The sequence below is a fragment of the Puma concolor genome, chromosome A2 (genome assembly GCF_028749965.1).
Source record: "Puma concolor isolate L17-30 chromosome A2, mPumCon1.1.hap2, whole genome shotgun sequence".
NCBI classification, from domain to species: Eukaryota; Metazoa; Chordata; class Mammalia; order Carnivora; family Felidae; genus Puma; species Puma concolor.
Window position 1 is genome coordinate 51,123,954 of NC_141668.1, and position 23,237 is coordinate 51,147,190.

The 23,237-nt window shown below is 51.3% G+C and overlaps 2 protein-coding genes and 2 long non-coding RNA genes across 8 annotated transcripts; 2 read left to right on the forward strand and 2 right to left on the reverse strand.

Annotated features, from left to right (window-relative positions):
• The first annotated feature begins 83 nt into the window (after nucleotides 1–83).
• Nucleotides 84–16,137, forward strand: HOXA3 (homeobox A3). 4 transcript variants are annotated; one of them, XM_086693849.1, is made up of 3 exons: nucleotides 84–1,155; nucleotides 12,356–13,001; nucleotides 14,387–16,137. In XM_086693849.1, exons 2-3 carry the CDS (start codon nucleotides 12,476–12,478, stop codon nucleotides 15,184–15,186), a joined length of 1,326 nt encoding a protein of 441 aa, XP_086549975.1. In that variant the 5' UTR covers nucleotides 84–1,155; nucleotides 12,356–12,475; the 3' UTR covers nucleotides 15,187–16,137. The 4 variants fall into 4 exon arrangements, with proteins under 4 accessions (XP_086549975.1, XP_086549996.1, XP_086549985.1 ...); XM_086693870.1 differs by lacking the exon at nucleotides 84–1,155 and adding an exon at nucleotides 1,446–1,569; XM_086693859.1 differs by lacking the exon at nucleotides 84–1,155 and adding an exon at nucleotides 4,040–5,159.
• On the reverse strand, nucleotides 833–9,251 carry LOC147583180 (uncharacterized). Of its 2 annotated transcripts, none has more exons than XR_015246066.1 (3): nucleotides 9,145–9,251; nucleotides 8,515–8,608; nucleotides 833–1,801 (listed from the first exon to the last, which is right to left on the reverse strand). It is a non-coding gene; the product is annotated as an uncharacterized LOC147583180 (long non-coding RNA). The 2 variants fall into 2 exon arrangements; XR_015246063.1 differs by having other exon boundaries at nucleotides 7,658–8,608.
• LOC147583181 (uncharacterized) lies at nucleotides 15,535–19,974 on the reverse strand. Its single transcript, XR_015246075.1, has 2 exons — nucleotides 19,372–19,974; nucleotides 15,535–16,865 (listed from the first exon to the last, which is right to left on the reverse strand). It is a non-coding gene; the product is annotated as an uncharacterized LOC147583181 (long non-coding RNA).
• Nucleotides 19,801–23,004, forward strand: HOXA2 (homeobox A2). Its single transcript, XM_025929959.2, has 2 exons — nucleotides 19,801–21,141; nucleotides 21,789–23,004. The coding sequence occupies exons 1-2, from the start codon at nucleotides 20,748–20,750 to the stop codon at nucleotides 22,526–22,528; spliced, it is 1,134 nt and encodes a 377-aa protein (XP_025785744.1). The 5' UTR covers nucleotides 19,801–20,747; the 3' UTR covers nucleotides 22,529–23,004.
• The last annotated feature ends 233 nt before the right edge of the window (nucleotides 23,005–23,237 follow it).

Genomic DNA, 23,237 nt, shown 5'->3' on the forward strand with positions numbered 1-23,237 from the left:
GGACTGCATGGACTGGGATCAGGCATCCAGGGCTGGTTGGGGGCAGGCTGGCATGTGGGGAGGCTACCGGGCCCGGGGGGGTGAAGGGGTAGTGGGGAGTAGGTTTGTGGAAGCAACCGGCCCAGCAGAGTCCCAGGCAGTGGAGAATCTAGCCGGGGTTCAGCATTGGGGATGATTCTTCTCCACCTTCCCCAGCGTCTTCTCTCCATCTCCGGAAAGTTGGCTGACCATTTGCTACTTACAGAGCAAGAGAGGGTTGCAGATACCTTGAGAGACAAGTTGGCAGCAGAATTAGGGCATCGGTTGGCTTGGGACTGCTGTGCAAGGCAAGGCTGGTTAGGGCCCCCAGATCGGGTATTGTCAGATGTCTGCATCCTTCCTAGTCTTCCCCTATTTCCAACCAGCCGCAGTTGGCCTACTCTCGGGGACTGGGCGCTGCGGTGGTCCCGCCAGCCCACTGGGACGGAGAAGTGAGGCACCCAGGGCTTGAATAAACCAGAAGACAAAACCTCTCAAGACTGCCCCCCAGCCCAAAGACTGCTCCGGGGCCTGATTTCGAGTCAAACAGAAATGAGCACTATTAGTGAGGTTTCAAGAGAGTCTGTGTGTGATTGAATGCTCCCAGACAGGGCTTCCCTTTGTTAGCGAAAGAAAATAAAGCGTGCATTCACATTCCCCAAGTTGAGGTGCGTGAGGAGCTCTTGGAGCAGAGCTGGCACCAACGGCAAAGCTTCTTCCACCTTCCCATCTTCCTCCGCCTATCCATTTTCTTCTCCCTACCCCCTTCCCCCATCCCAGCCCCCGTAAAAAGAAAGAAAGAGGAGAATGTGGGTGCGGAGATGGAGTATGTATTTATTTTACAAAAATAAATCATCATCTGCAGGCCATTCTTAGACTGGACCCTTTCGAGCAACGAGTGCGCCTCATGGACGAGTGCCCTGGCGACTCCTCCGTGTCCGCGTCACCCCGGGGGCCACCCTGGCGCCCGCGCAGGGCCGCACTTCCAACTCCGGTTCTCCAGCTCCCTTCCTTCGCAGCCACCGTTTACTCTCTGCTGTTTATTTGTCCGCAGAGCGCCAGGACACCGGAAAAGGCGATTCCCTGAGTGCCCGGAGTTGGAGACAATCACTGGTTCAGTCTTAAACATCTTTCGAGGTAAGCGCTGCGCCAACTCTTCACTCCTCCGGGCTTTGCACGGACCTTTGGAAGGAGTTTCCTCGTCCAGGCAGCTGCAGCCCCTTGAAGGAGGTTCTGGTCAATATTTAACCTCGGAGACGTTTTGGAGCTGGGTTCTCTTGAGCTGCAAGCCCCGGGAATGCGGGGTTTCAGGCAGACAAAGAGTCCGCCCCGAAAAACGGCCGGCACTGTGCAGGCGGGGCGGTGGCAGAGACCAAAGATGTGCGTGCGGGGGCGGCCGGGGGTGTCAGAGGAGCGTGTTTGTTTCTTGGAGCGAGCTCCAAACAAACCCCTACACCGAGCAGCAGGGCAGAAGCAAGTAGAGGCCACGGGTGCGGCGGCCGCTGCGTGGGCCGCGCTCCCTGTCGACTGTTTGCGGCGCCCGCGGAGACTGTGAGTTCGGGAATGGTCGTCAGTCACAGATCTGCGTTGAGGAAACTTGTCTCGCCGCCTTGCAGTTTCTCCTATCCTTTTGCCTTTCCGCGGCATGAGGGAGGTTGCTGCCTTTCGAATGTGTAGACCGTCGCAGGCAGCGGGTCTTCTCCGTTCCTTTAGGTGGGCGGAACTGCTCTTTTTCCTACGGGAAAAGCACGCGTTTCCCAGGTCTCTGCGTTTTCTTTTCCTACTGGAAACAAGGGAAGACTCTTTAAAATTCTTTCCAAGTTCTGGCTTAATTTGTTCTCTTAGTTTGGGATGCAGGGAGGTAATTACTGTGGTTTATTACCTTGTAAAAGATCCATAAATTTTGTGCCTGTTTGGGGGAGGGGCTGTTGGAATAGCTTTCAGAAGCTTGGTATGAAGGAATGGGTTTGCTTTGTTCTTTCAGGAGTTATTTATTTTAAAAAGTTTTCTGAGTTTTTGTTTTCTATTCCGCGGGCCTCAGTCTTCCCTAAAATTTGCTCCCCTAATAGATATCAGGTTGTTAATTAAGTGCAACATGCTATTCAGTGATGCTGTAAGGCTGATATGTTGTTCTGGATACAATTATTATCTTATCAGATAGAAGGTAAACAGGGGAATAGTAAACCTGGGTTACTTTCTCAGCTCCTGTATGTCTATTTATATCAAGTATAGGTTGAGTATTTTAGGAATTTGCAACTCACTGTGTACATATGATTTGAATCTCTGCACACAACAGAATCACTGCATGTGTACATAGTCACAGGAGTTGGAGACCATGTGTATAAAATGATATACACATCCATATGTGTCCAGAGAACTTGGAGCCCATTTGTACTGCAGTTGCACCCACAGGAAATATCTCATGTTAAATAATGATATATAACCCACACACACACGCACACACACACAGACAAAAGTGGGCTAAGCAGGCCTTACCAGACACTAAGAAAAACCACTAGAGCTAACTAAAGGGAGAAAAATGTTAAGTGTATTTTTGACAGAGAAATCAGATTGCAGTGTTTGGATACAGATATATCTAATCTGCCAACAGCCTTGCAAATATTGACTAAAGCCCTGTATCCATGCTCACCTGCTCCTTCCAAGACAACTTTTGGCTCTGGTGAAATGGATTCAGGGCATGTGTCCCCAGCCAGGTTGGGGGCTGGAGTGGAAGGGGGGACCGGCAGCTAGATTTTCCCGGCTGGGCTTCGATACTTGAGTATCTCTATTCTCGTTCTCTGGAAATGAACTTTAAAAGGTCCATAGCCTTGTTCAAGGAGAGTGGATTTCAGAGTGGTGAGGGAGGACTCTCAGCTGCTGGTTCCCTGGTGGCCTGCCCAGACCAAGGTCTCTCTTAGGAAAGCCATTTTCACCTCAAAAGTTAAATTTCTTTTGACTTCCCCAGATTTTTTCCTCCACATCCCACCAAATCACCCCATTCCAACCCAAGTCGTTAATGTTAATTGTTAAACAGCAGTTGGAGCATTAACTGGGCTGTTAATAGCGGCAATGGAGGCTCCTGGCTAGAGCCGAGATGCCGCTGGGCCTTCCTGGCGTTAAGGCATTTCTCTGAAGCATTACCAAATACTTCTCTCATTGATTTATGGCCTCGGAGTTACGATTTGCTCCAGACTGTTCTGAGAGTTCTGAAGGGGGCCCCTTCTCATCTTTGAGTTGAAGTCTCTGCAGAAACTTTGGTTGGGGGAGATGGGAGTTTGCCAGCAATTTGGCAATACTTCCAGGTCCTTTCTAGGCTACCTGGAGAGTTCGGTGTGAAATATTTGGCACAGGCAGGGTGGGGGGACTGCATAAGGGGAGCAGAGGACAATGTGTTAGTTGTGTGAGTCCTTGGGGGACTGCAGAGTGCTTTTTGGGAAACCGGCCTTTGGTTCTATCCCCCACACCCCATACCTGAGAGAAGTAGGTTTGCACTTTGGGTTCTCACTTTCCAGCTTGTGGCTTAGGTCAGAGTTGGGTCAGTTCACAGAGAGGTTCTCTCCCGGCTCTACCACAGACAGAACTTTGTTGGAATACTGCCACCAGCGTAGGCCAGGGCTCACTTCCAAAGGATTAGGTCTCCTCCTCTTTTATTGCCCTTCTGATTTGGACACCCCCGTGACCAGGCCCCCTTACTGAGGGCCTTACATTCTCACTAGGCCCCTGCAGGGCAGGAGAGGAGGAGGAGGAATCCTGTAGCTGCTATAAGTGAGTCCTCACTCTTAGAGAGGCCTAGCCAGCTGAAGATCCACTCTAAAGAAAGAAAAGAATAAGGCACCAGGAGCCCACCACTTCAGAAACTAAGAAGTTCAGAAACTAAGACCTGAAAAGAGAAACTTTTAAGGCAGGTCCTGAGAGGGTGAAGTGTTACAATCAGTAGACAGTGTCACCAAGCAGAAGTCAGGAGTAGAAGCAGGGCAGGGCCGGGGCGGGGGGGGGGGGGGGGGGGGGGGGGGTTGGTTCAGCTCGGTTGCTCCAGAGCAGAGTTGGTCCTGTTCATTTTCTGCTGGTGGACAGACTTGTCTTAGGGGAGGGTGGACAGACCCATCTGCAAAAGGGTCCCAGGTTACCTTGTAGGTTAATTCAAGGGATGCCAGCAAAGATTGGTTGTATATATAGTTTTTCTCTTACAGAGTCAATTAGATCATTTCCCCTTACATTTTCCATTGTTAGAAGCCTATAATTTCATGTATCGCTCAGCTGTGCACTGAGGAAGTACGCAAGTGTAGGTTTAGCCAGGGCACTGAGTCCCTCCAGATTTTGCAAAACCCTGACCCACCACTCTAGAGGCAAGCACCTCTTCCCTAGAGGGCTCCCATTGAACAAAATCAACTTAGCCTTTTGTCAGGTAATTTGGGGCCTTTTGGCGTGGGTGGTAGCAAACTCCATACAATGGCAGGCCAGGAGGGAGTCCACTGACTAAGCCAGTCATTACTGGGTTTTCTTCTGGAAACAGGGCCTGGGCCTTGCCTTTTGACGTACTGGCTAGCAGGCCAGAGGAGACTGGCGTGCTTGGGTGTGCAGGCTTCAGCTTGTCTGCGTGTGGAAGACTGTACAGAAAGTTACATGGACTCTGAGAATGGGGACAGCATTGCTGTTTGGATCATTTGTAAAGAAATATAAGTGGAGATAAGTGGCCCAGTGTGGCACATGTTGGGGGGGGGGTGCCCCCAGCGTCCTACTGCCCTAGATGAAACTCTTCCCCACTGTTGGGCAAGGTTCCCCACTTCCCCTCCCCCAAAGCTGAATGTTCTGCTTGGAAACCTAGTCCCTTCAGTGATTTCCTATTTCAAATAAAAGGATTTAAGTTGACGTATGACCACGTGAGCACATAATACAGCGCATTATTGTGGCATTTGGAGCGGAGACCCGGGCGGGCTTCGCCTGTGATTACGTTTTCTAGATTCTCTACAGAGCGAGAGCTTTCTCCCCCCACCCCCACGCACCCACCTCCTCCTTCTCCTTCCCCTTCTCCGGAGAGCGCTCTCCTAGCGGGTTGCAGTTTTCAGCGCTCATGGAGCGGTTCTGGGCGAGCTAGCCGATGGGACTCGAGGCCACACCAGGAGGATGGAATTTATTTTAAGGTATTTCCGCCGATTGTTCATATTTAGAGTGAGTTACGGCTGTGAGAGACAAAGGTCAGGCGAGGAGACCCTGGTTCACCGACAGGACCCTCAGCCCCTCTCTTCCTTTGTTTCTCTCGTAGAACCGAAACCATCTGAAAGATCTCCAGTAGCACCTCAGACTGAGTTTAATTCTCTGGAAAGTGTAGGGGGATGTAAAGGAAAGGGCGCTTGGGGGCTGCGAGGTGAGCCCGGTGGCCTCCAGCGCTCTGGCGGCTTTGTCCACTGCAGCGGGGCTTGAGTCCCAGGAGCTGAGCCGCAGGCGGAGGGAGGGTCCCGAAGCAGCGGCTCTGGCCGAGGTGGCCCGCGCGGCGCTTGCTCGGCGAGACGGCCTGGAGGGGGTGGGGGCTGGGTGGATGGGAAGGGGAATCTCTCCCGGCTTGGCCGCGTTTGCTGGCGGCCAGGGATGGAGAGGTAGGGCTGACCTAGGCAGCCAGAGCAGCTGGGAGAGGGAAATCAATGAGTGTGCAGACGCGCTGCCATTTTATTGATGAGGCTTCAGGCCACTTTGTTCAGTGCTGGGTTGGTTGGAGGACGCGCTTTCCCACGCGCGGGACCGAAGGTGCAAGACCCGGAGGACGGAGGATGCGCCATTGTTTCCCCAGTACTCTACCCGGGTAGGGGTGAAGACAGTTCAGATCTAGGAGAGGCTTAGGATAGGGGTAAGCGTGCCCGACGCCCAGAAGCTCTGTTAGTCTAAATTTCGGGAGCCAGAACTGGGTTTGGGCTTCATAATGTGCATGGCCTGTATGCCCCATTGTAATGCACCCAGCTGGCTTGCAGAGTTTTAAGGACTGGCTGGTGCACCCTGGGCTAGAGAGAATTCGAGGCAGAGTCCGCAGGAAGCAGAGGCAGACATTTCTCCGGCTTCAGACCCCAGAAACAGTGCTGTAGCCAGGACAGAAGCAGATGAGAGATAAACCATGCTTGCAAATTACTGGGAAAGGCTGTGCTAATTGCACTTTGGAGACCCAGCACTCCTGGGAAGGATGAAAACTCCCTGAAACGGTGAAGGAAACTTCACTTTTCTCTGCTCTTGGAGATCTTGGGGTGGAGGAAAGGGGTGTCTACAAGGAGTCGGGAATCAGATTTTCTCCGTGACTTAAACAAAAAAAAAAAATCTTATTTCTTTCTGTACTTGAAAAAAAAAACTCAAATCAGGTTTCCCCTACTTGAGAGGGATTTACATCCCCAGAAGGGAAAGGCTGCTTCTACCCTCCCCCGCTGCCGTCCTCGGGCGCTAACCGTGTTTAACTGAGGCGGTTTCAAGTGCCCTAAAACACCCCTTGGAAATAAAATGTAAGCTTTAATTGCTGTTCAATTACTTGTCAGCATTTCATATGATTTATGACCCAGTTCTGGCGCATTTTTGACCCAGTTAAAGACTCATAAATAATATAGTTTCGCTAGAAAGAATGAGAGAGGGAATAGAGGTTTGTTAAAGGCATCTTTTTATTGTCACTTCAGTGCCAGCCAGCGGAATAAATATCTAGGGATGGACTCTCAAACTGGTTCTGTATAAAAGTGTGCACAGTGAAAAGAAACCATTAGTCCAGTTTATAGAGCACCAGTTGGTTTTTCCTTCACGCAAGGAGCTAAAGCCACTCCATAATAGCTAAACTACAGCTATAAAAAACAGGCTAGTCCCCTTTTACCCTCAAAATGCCAGCCTCACCCTCACAGGCAAGTGTATTTCCTCATTAATTTTCCTCTCCATTCCCAGACTTCAGTGCCTCTTGTGCCTTACCTTCCTCCCTGGCTTATAGACAGCCTTGCAGGGACCCCAGCGCCACCCCCCCCCCAACCCGCAGACCTGTTCTCAAGGAGGCCCCTGCAAAGGGTAGAGAGGCACAAGCACACCTTCGCTATTTCAGATATTTTTCTAGCACTGGTAAAATGTTTTCTTCTAGTCCCCGTGGGCAAGACATAAGGGAGCACAGGGACTGAGGAGGGGGGTTTGGGGGAGCAAAGGGGTCCTTTCCATAAAGATAACCTCAGTGATTTTGGCTGAGCAGGGTGAATGGCTGCGGGATTTGCCTAGAAAAGACACCGCAGCCGCAGCAGTGGGCAATTTCTGGCAGTGAAAATCGGCAGGCGGTATTTTTCTCTTAAAAAACAGTAACACAGAACCTTCAGCAATCATAAATTATTACCTTTAATCACATCGCCTGCCTTGCTCTGAAAGCCAGTCCTGTGGATTTCAGCAGAGAGGCCCAAACCCGGAGGTCTGCATGCCAGGGTGTGAGACCAGTCTTGAGGTCAGAGCCAGATTTGTGCCCACTGCAGCCAGCTGCCCGGAAGCCATCTAGTCTGGGACCATCCGGCAGAGACCCTGTCCCAAGCTCCCACCCCAGCTCTCCCTCAACTCCCATGGCTCTTCAAGTCCAGTCCCAGCATTTTGCCCGGCACAGTCTTGGTGCGGGTGAAAAGGTATGCGCCCCAGATGCCCCAGCCCTCACCTCGGAACCCTCGGCCCTCTTGGCCCAGGCGGTCCCCTCCCCTGGCAGGTTCTCACGGAAAGCTGGCCTTTCCCTGCAGCTGGCTTAGCTGAGAAGGCGGTGAGAGTCGTGTCAGCAGTTTGGAGGAGAAAGTGCGGGTTGATTATTGACCCACGCCTTCTTTCTTCAAATGCCACATCCGACCAGGCCAGTTTGAAGAGAAAATGCAGCCGAGCGATTTTTGCGGCGGCTCTCACCTCCTACGCCGCCCGGCTCCCCCTTTTAAGTTGCGCTGCCGCAATATGCCATAAGGAGCAAGTGTTTGCTGTTTTGTGCTCTGTTTACAGCTTTGGGGCGCCGAGTCATAAATCTTGCCCAGCCATAAATGACAAAAACCATTGGTATGCATGAGGCCACCCTGGCCAGGAGTGCTTTTTGATTTCTCCCTTTTCCCTTGGCTTTGTTTTTGCTTTAAGGTGACACTTTGGCTCCCTGACAGTTTAAACATACTACTTATATTTTTAACACCTTCCTTTGAGAAGGACTGGCCGTTGACACCTTGGAATTGCATGAAAGCTCCATTTCTCTTTTTGCCACACACATACCCTTGCAGAGTTCGCTGGAGAGTGGAGGGAGGCATTAGAAGAGAGAAAGACCATCCTCCTTAAAGTTGTGGCAGTATTGCGGGGCACACCCAGGCCTTTCCTTTGCTCAGTGTCCCTGCATACCACTAATTAGAGAAGAAAACATTATAGATGTCGGTTTGTTTTGGGGTCAGAGTTTTATCTGTCTTTTCCTGTGAGTGAGCTGCGCGTCTGTACTATGAAGTAGGCATAGAAAAGCTGGAGACCCAGGTTTCTAGGCACCCTAGTACGTACCTGAGCCCAGCGCATCCCACTTCACTGCCTGGACTTGTGTCCATTTCCCCCAGGTTACTTCCCTCTTGGCTGCCAGGATTTTAAGAGTTTCTGCCTAAAAATATAATGAAAGCCCAGTTGGCTCTTGGGGAGGTCTCTTGAGACGGGAGGCCCTATCCCTGTCCCCCAAGGATTGCCTTTGAGGTTCTCAGGTTGGGGGTGGAAGATTTGGTAAAGTGCTCAAAGTCTGGGGGACTCTCCTTATGGTTCTCTTTCCCCTTGCACCCCAACTGGAAGTGTTCAGGGCAGAGGGTTACGTGGTTTCTCAAATGGATTCCCAAGAAATAGAGCCCGGCAAGAGAGCCCCTTTGTGAGAGCCGTTTGTCCTCATTAGCATAATTTTCCTGGACTTTAGTGACGCCTAGAAGCGAGGAGAGGGAGGGCGTTGGGGGTTGGGGGGAGGCTGCCCTCCTCCCGCCGCCGCGGAGCTCCCCCTCTCGCTCCTGTCCCTCCCCTCGCCTCAGCCCCATCCCCCACGCCGCCCCGCGCTTCCCCAGCCGCCTCGGCCTCCCCTCCCGCCCGCCCCCAGTACCCCCCACCGCACCCCCCAGCCAGACGCTGCTCCGCGTGTAATATTCATAAGAAACATACCCAAGTCGGTGCCACTAGCCCAGGCAGAGCCCTGCGCCGCGCTAGCGCTTATCTCCGGGCCACGGCTGCTGCCCTCGGGAAGGGCAGGGGGCGGGGGTGTGGGGGAGGGGTGGGTGGGTGGGGTGGGTGGGAGGGGGGGGGTCCAAGCCGCCCCAGTCCGCCCTGGGCGAGCCGTGCCGGAGCAGCGAGGCGGCCACGCTCTGCGCCGCGGCGTCCGGGCCTCGGGGTCTCCCACCCGCCAGCCGTCTCGGCTGATGCTGAGGGTCGGTGCCCATCCCGCGCCTAGGGGACCCGGCCGGGCCGCTAAGCCGGGCCGGGGGCCGGAGCCCGAGCCCGAGCCTGAGCTTGCGGCGCTCATCAGAAGTTAAGGTAAGCAGGGCCACAACCGGCCGCTCTCCGCGCTGAATGGCGGAGTTTACGTCTCGGTGATTTATGGCTGCAGACTTAAATCTCGGTTCAAGAAGAGTTCACAAGCCGGAGCTTCCTTCCCGGCAGTGACTGATACCCTTACACTTCGAGTTCAGGCCGCTTTCCCATCCCCGCCCCCACCTCTTCCCTCTCCCCTAGCCCAGCCCCAACTTTTCTGGGTTGGGGAGGGAGGGGTGGGCAAGGGGACGAGGGGGCTCTTACCCGATATTCCCGCTTAAACTCGGGGTGAGGGCAGGCTGAGGAAGGGGCGGGAGTGGAAAGAGGGAGCGGTGTCTGAAGGAAGGAGGTTGAATTTGGGCAGATCTTCCAGAAAGACAATAGGGCTTGCTTTCTGCACTCAATTTAGCCTCCTCAACTCTCTTTCAGCTCTTGCACCTGGGGGTTATTGTCCAGAAACAGATCTTTTAGGAGGAATCTCCTCCCACCCCCAGCCCTTGCTTGAGGGGGTGCAAAGCAAGTTTCCTGACTGGCAGATCTCCAACTTCTTTACTGGATTGCAAACTTTGGGGGCTGGGGTGGGGTGGGAGGGGAGAACTGTGTGGGTCCCAAGGTGGTTGTCTGCTGACCTCAAACAATAGGAAGGACTCTGGTGGGATCTCCAAGGTGAATTCATATTTTTAGTTTATGGGGGTTGTTGTGTGCTCTTTGGTTTTTAATGGTATTTTTGTTATTTACAAGACAATGATCAACTTGATGAAAAGACTTAAGTAAGTAGCAGGCCAGTGTAGCTTGTGATAATGGATTGAAAAGTCACTTGAAATGTTGCACATTCAAAATCACCTTTATTTTGTTTTATCTAATATCTTGCTGTTCAGGTGTCTGGAGTAATTTTCTTAACCTGACATTTTATTTTACACAAGCCTGGTATCTTAAAAATTTATAATGGCAGACAGTAACACTGCCAAATGTAATAGAACTATTTTCAATGAAAGAACAGGAAACTGAGACATTCAGTTACTATTCAGTTTTAAAATTTATTTTATCCTTTTTAAATTTTTGATCATAGTATCTGTAGCTTCCAAAATAGAAACAATACTCCAGGGCTCAGGATCTCGCACACTAACTTCGAATAAGGGAAGCTGTAATTTTTAATTGAGGTTCTGGAAAATTAATTGTGCTTGTTTTCCATATGTTGGTCAGATTGTTGGTTTAATAATGAAATCCAAAGGAGCCCATTATTAAAAACAAAATTGTAGTCATCTGCTTGTGGATGGCTTTTTCTAGTTAACAAAGTGTCTGCTATTCCTAGAGAACTTGAATGACTCCAGGACTCAAATATACATAGTTGGGGCATGAACTAAACCATTTTCTTCTTGAATTTGTCATTGTATTTTTTCTTAAATGGTCACACTAACATTCTGAGTGTGTGTGTGTGTGTGTGTGTGTGTATGCATATTAACTCACGTAGAACTTTTCTCAGCTGAGAACGAGAGATTGACCATGCACAGGTTGAAAACAAAAATAAAACAGATTTCACTTCTGCAAACTGCTTTCTAAATAATATTTTTTTAATAAGGGGTTGAGAAGGCTTTCAGTTGCTTTTAAGATTTTCAGTCTTGACCTTTACTTGGTGTTTCTGAAGCAGGTAAATAGGCCAAGTAACAAACATCAACAACAAGAGCACACAAAGATCAGGGCACTCTGGCAGGATTTTATGGCTTGTGCTTCCATCCCTCGTCCGGAGCCAAATGACCCCCATACATCAAATTACATAGCAGTTTCTAAGACAGAACCTATTATCGTTAAGTTGGAGGGAGAGTTCAAGCCGTGGTCATGGAGATGAACGCTGGTTTTTCAGGTTCCTGGTGGGTTGTTTTTTTCTCTAATCCATCATGTTTTAACAGGTAGAATTTGATAGTTATCCTGAATAACAGCACCTCAGAAAGTCCAAGGCAGGAGGGTCTGGGGACCTTCTGTAACAGGGGAGAGGAGGTGGGAGTGGCTTGCTGGGTCAAGCCTGAGAAATAGGGAGAGGAAAGGAGTCAAGAACTGTCCAGGATTTGAGTTTGACTTGCTGGAGCAAGTGTTGTTGTTGGTCCTTTCCCACGCAGGATGTTCCCTCCAAAGTTTTTTCTCTTCCCTTCTTGGCTACAAGGGGCTCATTTGGAGGAGGTAGGTCATATCCCCTGCCCAAGGGTAGATTAACTGCCCAACAAGCTCAGCTTCTGAAATCCAGTGGGGTAGTAGGGCAATTGCCTGAAAATGTTTTGTGCATACCTGTCTTGGGTGCTGAAAGATCCAAGAAGGGGCTCGATGGGAAGTCACCCCGCATCAGGGCTCTTTTGCCAAATATTAGTCCTAAAGCGAGGATTGGAGAACAAATTGGCAACCTAAGCTCTCCTTTGCCTCCTTGCCCCCTTCCCCATGATCCTGAGAGGGAAGGAGTCGCAGGGCTCGCTGGACAAGGCCAAAGAGCAGAGACGAAGGGACACCCCAAGTTTCTTCTCTCCTGGAAAAGAAGAATCCCAGCCCTGTTCCTTTCTAGCCCATCAGCCTTTCTTCTTTAGGACTCCGGTTCTGGAGCCCCGGCTTCCAGCCCTCACTTACTCTCCTCCTCTCTCCCCGGAAAACCCCCTAACTCCAGACGCAAGTTAAGCAAATATTTGTAGCTGCCAGTAAATTCCAGCGGCTTTTTATAGCGCGGCTCTCTGCGCCCGGGGCCAAGTCGTGCTGCTAAATATTGCTGACCACTTTTTCTTTTATGGCTTTCATGTCACTTAGCTATTGAGAGTAAGATGGATTTGCGCGGAGCCCTCACCGCGCTGCGATTCTCGCCCCCCAGGTCTGCGCGGGGCAGCCATTGGCGGCGGAGTATCACGTGACCGCGGGGGCGTGCCAATGTGCGCCCTCAAGGGTGTCAAGCCCCTGTCAGAGTGTGCGATCAAGATTGTGAGACAACGCGATGCAAAAAGCGACCTACTACGACAGTTCGGCGATCTACGGTGGCTACCCCTACCAGGCAGCCAACGGGTTCGCTTATAATGCCAATCAGCAGCCGTATCCGGCGTCCTCGGCACTGGGCACTGATGGCGAGTACCACCGACCTGCCTGTTCACTCCAGTCGCCCGCCAGCGCCGGGGGCCACCCCAAGGCGCACGAGCTGAGCGAGGCGTGTCTGCGCACCCTGAGTGGCCCGCCCAGCCAACCCCCAGGCCTCGGCGAGCCCCCCCTGGCCCCGCCGCCCCCCCAGGCCGCGCCCCCTGCTCCACAGCAGCCTCAACCCCCGCCACAGCCCCCAGCACCCGCTCCTGCCGCGCCCCCGCCCCCCTCTTCAGTTTCCCCACCTCAGAATGCCAGCAGCAACCCCACGCCTGCCAGCGCAGCCAAGAGCCCCCTACTCAACTCACCCACCGTGGCCAAACAAATCTTCCCCTGGATGAAAGAGTCTCGGCAAAACACAAAGCAGAAAACCAGCGGCTCCAGCTCAGGTAAAGCCGTACCTTCTAGAGGAGGGGTCCCCTGGCCTGGCTCCCGGCCCCCCAAGCTATCTCCCGTCACAGTCTGGGAGCGCTGGAACATTTTCAAGAACAGCTCCTTCTCCTTCAACTAGGGGGGTGACAGGACTCTGTGTCCAGGAAACCCCCAGACAGACCTGATGAGAGTCTCTCTTGACTTCCTCAAGAGCAAGTGGGGCCTAGTGAGTTTGGAACCCCTTCTTGTTACACTCTAGGAGTTAGGACCTTTGGGCATAGCAAACCTGAGCTCCACACTCTCTTTTTAGCATAACTCCTTTCTAGTGGAACAGTGACATCCATCCCACACTGAAATGTGGTAGAATAAAAGCAGGCCTAGTCACCATCCAAGTCAGAATCAATGCTTTGCCTATAAACAGAGCCTATTTTTAATTTTTGCTCCAGTAGATGGAGTGGCTGCCTTACCTCTGGGAAGGCCCTACTCAGATTTAGTACAATGAAGGCAGCCAGGGATCTCCTGGGGGTGCGGATTTGGACTTGTCATGCTAATAGGAACCACTTGGGCCTACCAGAAACTAGACTAGAGGACAGGGCCTGGGTCTTAGGCTTCCCAGCATCTTGGTTACCTTTCCCCCTGCCTTCTCCAGTTCCCAGTACTCTGCTCTGAGCCTGAGCATCTGGGACCCTGCAGAACCAAGGTGGGGGTAGGGCGAAGGGGAGGATAGGTGGGTACAAGATTAGTGGATTAAATTGGGGAGGCAGCTTGATAACATGAAGAACGCTTTAAAGGGACCCCGCCAGGGGCCTGGGCCTCCCCACCAGAAATTGGTACTTTCAATGTGATCTCTTCCTTTGGGCACAGAAGGCCTTCCAGATTGGGGCTTCCACTCCACCTGTCTCCACTGGGTAGACCAAATAAGTGGCCAGTTGAGGCAACTGTGCAATCCTTCCATCAGACAGTGAAAGAGAGAAAGGTTTATTGAGTGTGTAATAGGTGCCCCACATCCCAGTTACTGTGAAGGGAATGAAGATGGGAGACCTGCCCATAGGGAGCTTGTAGTCTGATAGGCCTGAATGACTGCATGATTCAGAAAGTGAATAGCTCCAGGAAGGAAATACAGATCAGGAAGGCAAACTGGGGGTTCTGCTTTGCTATCTCTTGCCCTTAGGGAAGCCTGTGATTTGCACCTTAACTGAATGAGGGGCTAGCTACCCAGCTGCTGGCACTATTTCCCCTCCAGGACAGAGGACAGCACCTAGTTCCTCCTCCCCCCTTCTGGGCCCTGACAGACCGAGGGATCTTGGGCCCTGGAATGAGGAGGGGCCTGGCGGGTTCAGGGGCTAGGCGGGGCCTCGGGCAGCCCCTGACGCCACTCTTCCTCTCTCCTCTGTCCTCGCAGGGGAGAGCTGCGCTGGCGACAAGAGTCCGCCTGGGCAGGCGTCGTCCAAACGGGCGCGCACCGCCTACACGAGCGCGCAGCTGGTGGAGCTGGAGAAGGAATTCCACTTCAACCGCTACCTGTGCCGGCCGCGCCGGGTAGAGATGGCCAACCTGCTGAACCTCACAGAGCGCCAGATCAAGATCTGGTTCCAGAATCGCCGCATGAAGTACAAGAAGGATCAGAAGGGCAAGGGCATGCTGACGTCATCAGGGGGCCAGTCCCCAAGTCGTAGCCCGGTGCCCCCCGGCGCGGGCGGCTATCTGAACTCTATGCATTCGCTGGTCAACAGCGTCCCATACGAGCCCCAGTCGCCCCCGCCTTTCTCCAAGCCTCCCCAGGGTGCCTATGGGCTGCCCCCCGCCTCCTACCCCGCACCCCTGCCAAGCTGCGCGCCCCCACCGCCCCCACAGAAGCGCTACACCGCGGCGGGGGCAGGGGGCACACCCGACTATGACCCGCACGCTCATGGCCTGCAGGGCAACGGCAGCTATGGGACCCCACACTTACAGGGAAGCCCCGTCTTCGTGGGGGGCAGCTATGTGGAGCCCATGAGCAACTCTGGGCCTGCCCTCTTTGGCCTAACTCACCTCCCCCACGCCGCCTCGGCAGCCATGGACTACGGGGGTGCTGGGCCACTGGGCAGCGGCCACCATCACGGGCCCGGGCCAGGGGAGCCTCACCCCACCTACACGGACCTTACCGCCCACCATCCTTCTCAGGGAAGAATTCAGGAAGCCCCCAAGCTCACCCACCTGTGATGGTGGGCTCGGGGCTGCGCGCCAGGAGAGTACCCCCCCCCCCCCGCCCCCACCTTTCTTCGTCGTTTCCCTGTTTTGTTTTGTTTTAAGATTCTTCCTGTCCTCTCTTTTCTGTTCTCCGCCCCTTCTACCTTCCCCTCCCCCTCGTTTTGTTTTCTTTGGTAACGCGTTTTTATAGTTTATGTGACGTAGCAATCTTGGTTGCTGGAATGGCTGTCAGTATCAGTAGCGATGTTTATCTCCTCCTACCCCCTCGCTCGGCCGCTGGCCCTGCACCCTTTACTTTCTCTACTCTTTGATCAGAAACAGGGTATATGAACAAATTTTCTAGCCGAGTTCTTCAATGTGAATTTGTTCGTACATTATGGCTCCCGAGGGGAAGCAATTACTTTTTTTTTTTTTTTAACTTTTAGATTTTTTTTAAATTGCACTTCTTGTAAAGAGCGAGAAAAAAATCAAAGGCGCTTTGAAACAGGGGCTCCCTGTGCAAGGACGACTAAGTGTACGTCTTTCCGTGTGTGTATGCTGGTGAACAGTCAGATTTATTTATATTTTTTTTGCAAGCATTGAATAATCTAAGTTTTAAATATTATTTATCCCCATCCGTTCGTATTTATATTAAAGAAATTCTGTACCCTGATTGTTCAGAAGGTTTCTTGGGCCTTTTGTTCAATAGTGTATTGGCGTACATAGAAAAATTTTTTATTTGAAAGGGAAATATAATTCCTTTATAAAAACGGTAATGATGCAATAATACCAGAGAGGATCCAGCTTTTGAAAAGACTGATTTAGGTTTGTAACATCCGGCCAAACTGAAAAAAAAAAAAAAAAAACAAAAACAATCTGTAAACGTGAAAAATGCTAGATTTGTTTCGAGAGTTCTACATTCCTTGCTGCTCACATTCTGAGAAACTAAACAAAAAAAATAAATAAAGTTTTTATTCTGAATAATATCCGTGTTCAGAAGGGGTTCTTTGGCCGAAGACGGGGGTCTGCGTGGAATTCAGGCAGAGGCGAACTGGCTTGAGCAGGCCGCGGCAAGCCCTCTAGCTCCGGAGTGGGGCCTGGCCGGGCGGCTCGCCCGGGAGCGCAGCGAATTCTCGGAAGGCTGTGGGAGCTCCCGGAGGCGGGCAGCTTTGCAAACCGCCGAACGCCAGCCCGCTGGGCAGCCTGATTCCCAGCTGCCACGGAGGGGCCAGCCGCAGGCGCAGAAGCTGCGTGAGTGCAGAGTGCGGGAGAAACAAAAGGCCGCGGGCCGAAGCGCGGCGGGGACGCACAGGTGCCCGAGAGGCCCCGCTGGGGAGTAAGGCAGGGCGTTCTTCTCCAAGATCTTCCTCTAGGTCGAAGAGGACCAGTCAATGCCTTAACCCTGGGAATCGCCAGCCGCGCGGAGGATGGCGAGCATTTTCTCGAGCAACCGGACTCTCAGTAGATGCTTTTCGGTCCTTTATCGCACTAGGAGGAAAGAATCACTCCTAAAATCGCCACGGGGAGCTAGGAGGCTCGAACCGGACAGCTTCACCCAGGTCTCCGGCAGAAGAAAAGAAAGGCTGACTCCCAGGAGCCTCCCCGAGCCCTTCCCTGGACTGTTTGAGTCCCAGCTTTGGCTTCATCCTGGAATTTGGGATCTGGCATTCTCTGGATTTATTTCCTCTCCTTCATCCCTCCTCGTTCTCCTTCTGTGGCCCCAGGGGGAGGAGGGGAGATAAGGGAGATTGGCATCTTTCTAATAAAAATGCAATTTTATAAGTATTTCTTTCTCATGATGCTACAGGAGCTAAATGTTACATTTCTACTCCTGGATTTAAGATAGGGCTACCTACTGACTGGCTGACAGAGGCAAAAGCAGGCACAGGAAAGGGAAATATTTTCATCTTCAGATTAAAGAACTGCTTGGAGAAGGAACCAAATTCAGAAAGTGTAAGCCTCAGAACTGTATCCCCATCAACATCCCCTTTCTAAATTGGAAGCAAGGAACCACCTGCGTCTGGGGATCAGAAGCATCTGATGTGAGAAATAAATCCTCCTTCTCCCTGGATTGTATCTTTCAGAGACGGAGGTGAAAAATGTCGCCATTTTGTTTGCAATCCAAAATATCCATCATCATGGCCACTATCTTTCCCCTGAGAAGCTCCCTCAGCTGATCTTTAGAAACAGGCACTGGAGCCATTTTTGGGTATCTCCTGGGTCCACAGGAGCTGCTTTTAGGGGACCTTTTCACATTTTAAGAAAAAGAAAAAGGCTCTGAAGGTATAAAGCCAGGTAGCTGTAGAGATCTGAGTTTTTCTCTCACAGCCAGAGATGCTTCTCCCCTATCTGTTCAGGGGCTCCTGATACACATATATTTTTTTTCATTTTTGAAAGAGTTTGGGTTACAGAAGGAGTAGATCTACTCCCCACCCCACCCCAACCTCCCCGCCGAAATATGGCGCACCTCAGAAATGCAGAGCCTGGAAAACCAGTCTTTGTGAGGACTGGAGCGTCTGCTCTTTTAGTTGTTCAGATCTGAACTGAGCAGGCTAAGCAACACGGAAGTCTTATGAGTAATAATTTTAGAGAAGTGTATATAATTACCTAGTAAAATAAGGAACAGTGGAGAAAGAGAGAGAGACAGAAAGAGAGAGAGAGAGAGAGCCAGGGAGCTCTATCCATTCAGAGAGGGAAATCTTTCAGGGCTATCACTATTTGAACCCGTTTCCAAAATCTGCTATTTAGCTGAGAGGCAACTGGTTTGGAGGCATCCTTCCTCCCTCAGGACACAGATTTTTAAATGAAATTCCAACATGATTTCCCATATCTTGGCAATCAAAACATTCGTTTTGGGTTGCAAAGAAAAAATATTGATCTCACCTCCAGCTTCCAAGATATTAAAAATAAGTCCTTATTAAAAGATTCCTGGGTTAAAGCAATAGATTTGGGGAAGATTTCAGTGTTGAATGGTCAAAGAAAAGGGTTTGCTTCCAGATGGTGTTTGAATTAAGGCCGCTGAGGCGAGCAGAAAGCTCTCACCCACGCAGCCCCTGACAAAGCCTCAGCGATATGGGGGCAGCGCTGCTCTCTCTCCGTAGCTCCCCCTCCCCTTAACCCCTCAATATTATTTCTGGTAAAAGCAAATGGCAAAAGCCGCTATCCCAGAATCTGCAAAGCACCTTTCCTAAAAGCAGCCTTATAACTCTTTCTGCTGCCAGAAAGATATATTTTAAAAGACTAGTTTTCCTTGTTTACTTGCGTTTCCTGCTCTCCTCTTTGCTCGGCCACATTTGATCTTGGAAAGAGCTCGAAGCTGAAATGTGTTCTTAAGGGCCAGAAGCTGTCAAGGCTTTTGGTGAGCAAGATTGATCGCGCCCAGACTTCCTTCAGAGCTTTGTTTGGAATAAAAGCAAGAAAACTGAAAAACCTCACATTTTCCAAAATAGCGTCTCTATCTGTAAGGCAATGTTGTGGGCCAGTCAATGACGGAGGCCACTTTATATGTAATTTCCAACCCAAGCCCCCTTTGATGCCGGCCTTAGAGAAGGAGTCCTAGCCTTGTGCTGCGGTCGGCCTTTCTTGTTTTCTACGTAGATTTTTCTCCCCCACCAACCTCTCTCTCCCTGGCCATCAGAATGATTTATTTTCCTGCCACGGATGCCTGCCGGCCTGGGGGAGTCTGATCACTTGGTCCATTTCAAAGGAAGCAAAAGCGAATCATCATCCTCAGGGTTTGAGGGAAAAGAGATACCTTCAGATTTCTCTCTCAGCCTCCTCCCCTCTTTCTGGCTTGGTGGATTTTTAAAAAGTTATTGTTTGGTACCTAAAGGTGTTATCTTTTGAACCCTCCAGCACAGTCCACGATGCCCTCAGTCTCAAGTCTCCGAATTGGAAAAAAGAGAGAGTGAGCAGAGAAAAGAGAACGTTTATAATTCCTCCTGAGGTTGCCCTCTCTCACCTGCGATGCTGTTTCCCACAACAGAACCTGAGTGCAAACATCCCTGGTGGCCAAGGAGCGGAAAGGTGCGGGAGACAATTTGGGCTGCCAGGGAACACGAATTGCATCTGAACCAACAAGCCCCCAATCAGAGCGACAAGGACCAGGAGAAGAAGGAGAGGGAAAGAAAAAGAAAGAGAGAGAGAGAGAGGAGTAAGCGCCTTCTCCTTCCCTGCTGCTAACTTCCAACAGACTTCCTGGAAATCAGAAATACTCACCGCACCCGAGCCCTACGGGTATGAAACCCAGAATGCCAGGAGCCGCAGGAGCCTGCTCCGGGTGGCATTGCTTTGGTTGGTCGCCGCCCTGGCTACACAGATTTGGACACATGAACCTGGGGTTGTTGTCTTGCTTGGCACATGCATCTATCTTTCTTGAGCCACTCCTGAAAAGTTGATGGCACCGGAAGGTTGGGAAGCTTCGAGAGCCGCCTCCCCGTCTTCCGCTTCCCTCTGGAGCCAGATGCATAGCTGCCTTGGAAAAGCCGGCTAACAATGGGCCGGGGTCCGGGTCCGGCGAGGGTGGGGGGGGGGGGGCGCAGACTCCGAGCTGGGCTTTGGGAGGGGGGCGAGGGCATGCGGGAGGGGTTTGGGGAAGGAGAGGTGGACAGAGGAGAGAGGGAAGGGGACAGGGGGGAAGAGGAAAAGAGGGAAGGAAAGAGAGGAAGGAAAGCAGGAATCACTTCTGAGATCCAGTAACTGGTTTTAGAAGAGGTAGAGGAAAATGGAAATAAAAGAGGGGAGACCCCAAAATGAATCCTCTCTTTTCTGTGTCTTCTCTCTCTGTCTGTCTGTCTCTGTCTGTCTCCCTCCCTCCCTCCTTCCCTCTCTCTTTCTTCTCCCAGTCTCATCTCCCCTCTCCCTCTGCTCCTTCCTCCTGCCTTAGCAGAACTTATGTGGCTGGGATGCGGGGCTCTCGGGTGTCAAAACTTTGAAGATTAATGGATTACTTTGTTAATGACTGCAGGCGTCAGACTGAGGTGCTTAGATGATTTGTGAGGTGCGAGGCGTCTTCCCGACAGTCCCAAACAATGCGCGGAGTGTGCGGGGGAGTTAGAGGGCAGCCGCCGGCGGGCCCGGCAGCAGGGCTCACACTCGCACACACTCACACACTCACACACACTCCCAAGCGCACACACCAGGTTCTGTGCTGATCAGGAGGCAGGCAGGCACCCTCGCCCCCACGCACTCCCGGGCATCCCCACCCACACCCACATATATGTATTTTTGCCCTGAAAAAAGTGTAAATAAAGCCTCGCTGGCCCCCAATGAGGCGTTCCTTCCCGACTTTTTTGGATCAATCAAACAGACAGTGGCTTCTTTTGATTAAAGCCCAAATTGTCATTGGGCAGAAGCAATCATGTGACAGCCAATTCGGTCCAATTTCAACCTTGTCTCCATGAATTCAATAGTTTAATAGTAGCGCGGTCCCCATACGGCTGTAATCAGTGAATTAGAAAAAAAACACCCCAGCAGCGATCTTCTATGATAGATTTTTTTTTTCCTCTGCTCTCGCCTTTTTCCCGGGCCTTGCCCCCCCAAAGCCCCTCCAGAAGAGGGAACTTTTTCTCCGAGGGGGCTCCAAGGAGAAGGCCATGAATTACGAATTTGAGCGAGAGATTGGTTTTATCAATAGCCAGCCGTCGCTCGCTGAGTGCCTGACATCTTTTCCCCCTGTCGCTGATACATTTCAAAGTTCATCAATCAAGACCTCGACGCTTTCACACTCGACACTGATTCCTCCTCCTTTTGAGCAGACCATTCCCAGCCTGAACCCGGGCAGTCACCCTCGCCACGGCGCTGGCGGCCGCCCCAAGCCGAGCCCCGCGGGCAGCCGCGGCAGCCCAGTGCCCGCCGGCGCCCTGCAGCCGCCCGAATACCCCTGGATGAAGGAGAAGAAGGCGGCCAAGAAAACCGCGCTGCCGCCCGCCTCGGCCGCCGCCGCCGCCGCCGCCGCCGCCACCGGCCCTGCCTGCCTCAGCCACAAAGGTCAGTCCAAAGACTTGGCCCCAGGTCCCGGGACCCTCTGCTCCTTCGGGGCTGCCCGGGGAGCGGTTATGGGGGAGGGGAGCGTGGGCTGGGAGAGAAGGGGGAGAGAGGGAGAGATGCTTGGCTGCCTTCCCTTCCCCTGTGGGCTCAGGAGTGGGTGTGATGGAGAGAAAAGGGATCCTGCGCTGCACAATGAGACATATATATATATTTTTAAGAAGGGGGGGGGAAACTTTCCCTAACTTGTGTAATGTGGGATGATTTATTTGAGTTGGAACTGACCTCCTCTTGTCTAGTTGTCCTAGAGTTTGGCTTTTTGACAGTAATGAAGAGTGATAGATCGCTCTTGCTCAGCTAAGCAGCTGATGCATTAATTATAAATTGTGGTGTGGCTAATATAAAGTTTGCTCCCGGATGGAGAGGTTGGGGGGAGCCACAGGCAGGAATCTGGTGGAGGTGGAAAGAGATGGGGTCTCCCCGGGCTGGGCTCCCAGGAAAGGCAGCACAATAGCTCCACTGCATCCAGGGGCGGCCATTTTGTTGCAGTTGATCTTTTCTGCTATATTTATTCTCCAGTGGAATAACCCCGCTCGGACCCCTCCACCTCCAACTGTGCGCGTGTCTCTTGTTGGTTTCCCTTTCCGCAGAATCCCTGGAAATCGCCGATGGCAGCGGCGGGGGCTCCCGACGCCTGAGAACTGCTTACACCAACACGCAGCTTTTAGAGCTGGAGAAAGAATTTCATTTCAACAAGTACCTTTGCAGACCCCGAAGGGTGGAAATCGCAGCGCTGCTGGATCTGACTGAGAGACAAGTGAAAGTGTGGTTTCAGAACCGGAGGATGAAGCACAAGAGGCAGACCCAGTGCAAGGAGAACCACAACAGCGAGGGGAAATTTAAAAGCCTCGAAGACTCTGAGAAAGTGGAGGAGGACGAGGAAGAGAAGTCGCTCTTTGAGCAAGCCCTGAGCGTCTCCGGGGCCCTTCTGGAGAGGGAAGGTTACACTTTTCAGCAAAATGCCCTCTCTCAGCAGCAGGCTCCCAATGGACACAATGGCGACTCCCAAAGTTTCCCAGTTTCGCCTTTAACCAGCAATGAGAAAAATCTGAAACATTTTCAGCACCAGTCACCCACTGTTTCTAACTGCTTGTCAACAATGGGCCAGAACTGTGGCTCAGGCCTAAACAATGACAGTCCCGAGGCCCTCGAGGTCCCCTCTTTGCAGGACTTTAACGTTTTTTCCACAGATTCCTGCCTGCAGCTTTCAGATGCAGTCTCGCCCAGTTTGCCAGGTTCCCTCGACAGTCCCGTAGATATTTCAGCTGACAGCTTTGACTTTTTTACAGACACACTCACCACAATCGACTTGCAGCATCTGAATTACTAAAAACATTAAAGCAAAACAAAGCATCACAAAACAAAAACCCCTTTGACCAGGTGCTTTTGCCTTCTTTTATTCTGAGAGTTGATTTTTATTTTCTTTTCTTCCTGACCTACCCTCTCTCTCCTCTAAATGTGGAAGATTTTCTGTTTAGTGATTCTCCTGGTCCAGTTTCAGAGCCATCCTTTACAGATTATTTTGGAGTTTTAGTTGTTCTAAATCTAATCCAACACCCCTCTATGTGATTTCCTGAAAGCAATATATGAGGCCTGCAAGAAAGTGATCATATAATTGTATCTTCACTTTCTTTTTATTTTTGTATTACATTAGGATGCATTGTCATGAGTATTTTTGGTAGAATAAATTCTCCTTTGCTATAAGTAGCTTTCTTATTTTTTCTCCCCCCTCTTTCTCAAGGCTCATAACGGTTTCTTTTTCTTCTTTTAGTCTAACTTGGTAAATAAAATTCTGGTCACAATTCATCTTCTTTTTCAATTTTAATATATTTATTAAGGGGGCATGTTCAAAGTCTTCAGTAGTCAATAACAAAAAAGAAAGCCAGAACATAGGACTTCTGAGAAATGTTTTTTTTTTCCTCTCTTTTTAAAGGGAATGGATTTGGTTTTTCAGTGTAGAGGTTCAAGCCATAGATTTAAATTGGTAATAGAAACAGGATTGGGCAGCCTCACAGTTGGGCCAAGCCCAAGCTTTTGAA

Excerpts from the sequence above, each read along its gene's own strand:
- HOXA3 (XM_086693849.1), top strand. The coding sequence starts at position 12,476 with ATGCAAAAAGCGACCTACTACGACAGTTCGGCGATCTACGGTGGCTAC. Across the intron at positions 13,002-14,386 it reads AACCAGCGGCTCCAGCTCAG|GGGAGAGCTGCGCTGGCGAC; the intron begins GTAAAGCCGTAC and ends CTGTCCTCGCAG.
- HOXA2 (XM_025929959.2), top strand. The coding sequence starts at position 20,748 with ATGAATTACGAATTTGAGCGAGAGATTGGTTTTATCAATAGCCAGCCG. Across the intron at positions 21,142-21,788 it reads TGCCTGCCTCAGCCACAAAG|AATCCCTGGAAATCGCCGAT; the intron begins GTCAGTCCAAAG and ends CCCTTTCCGCAG.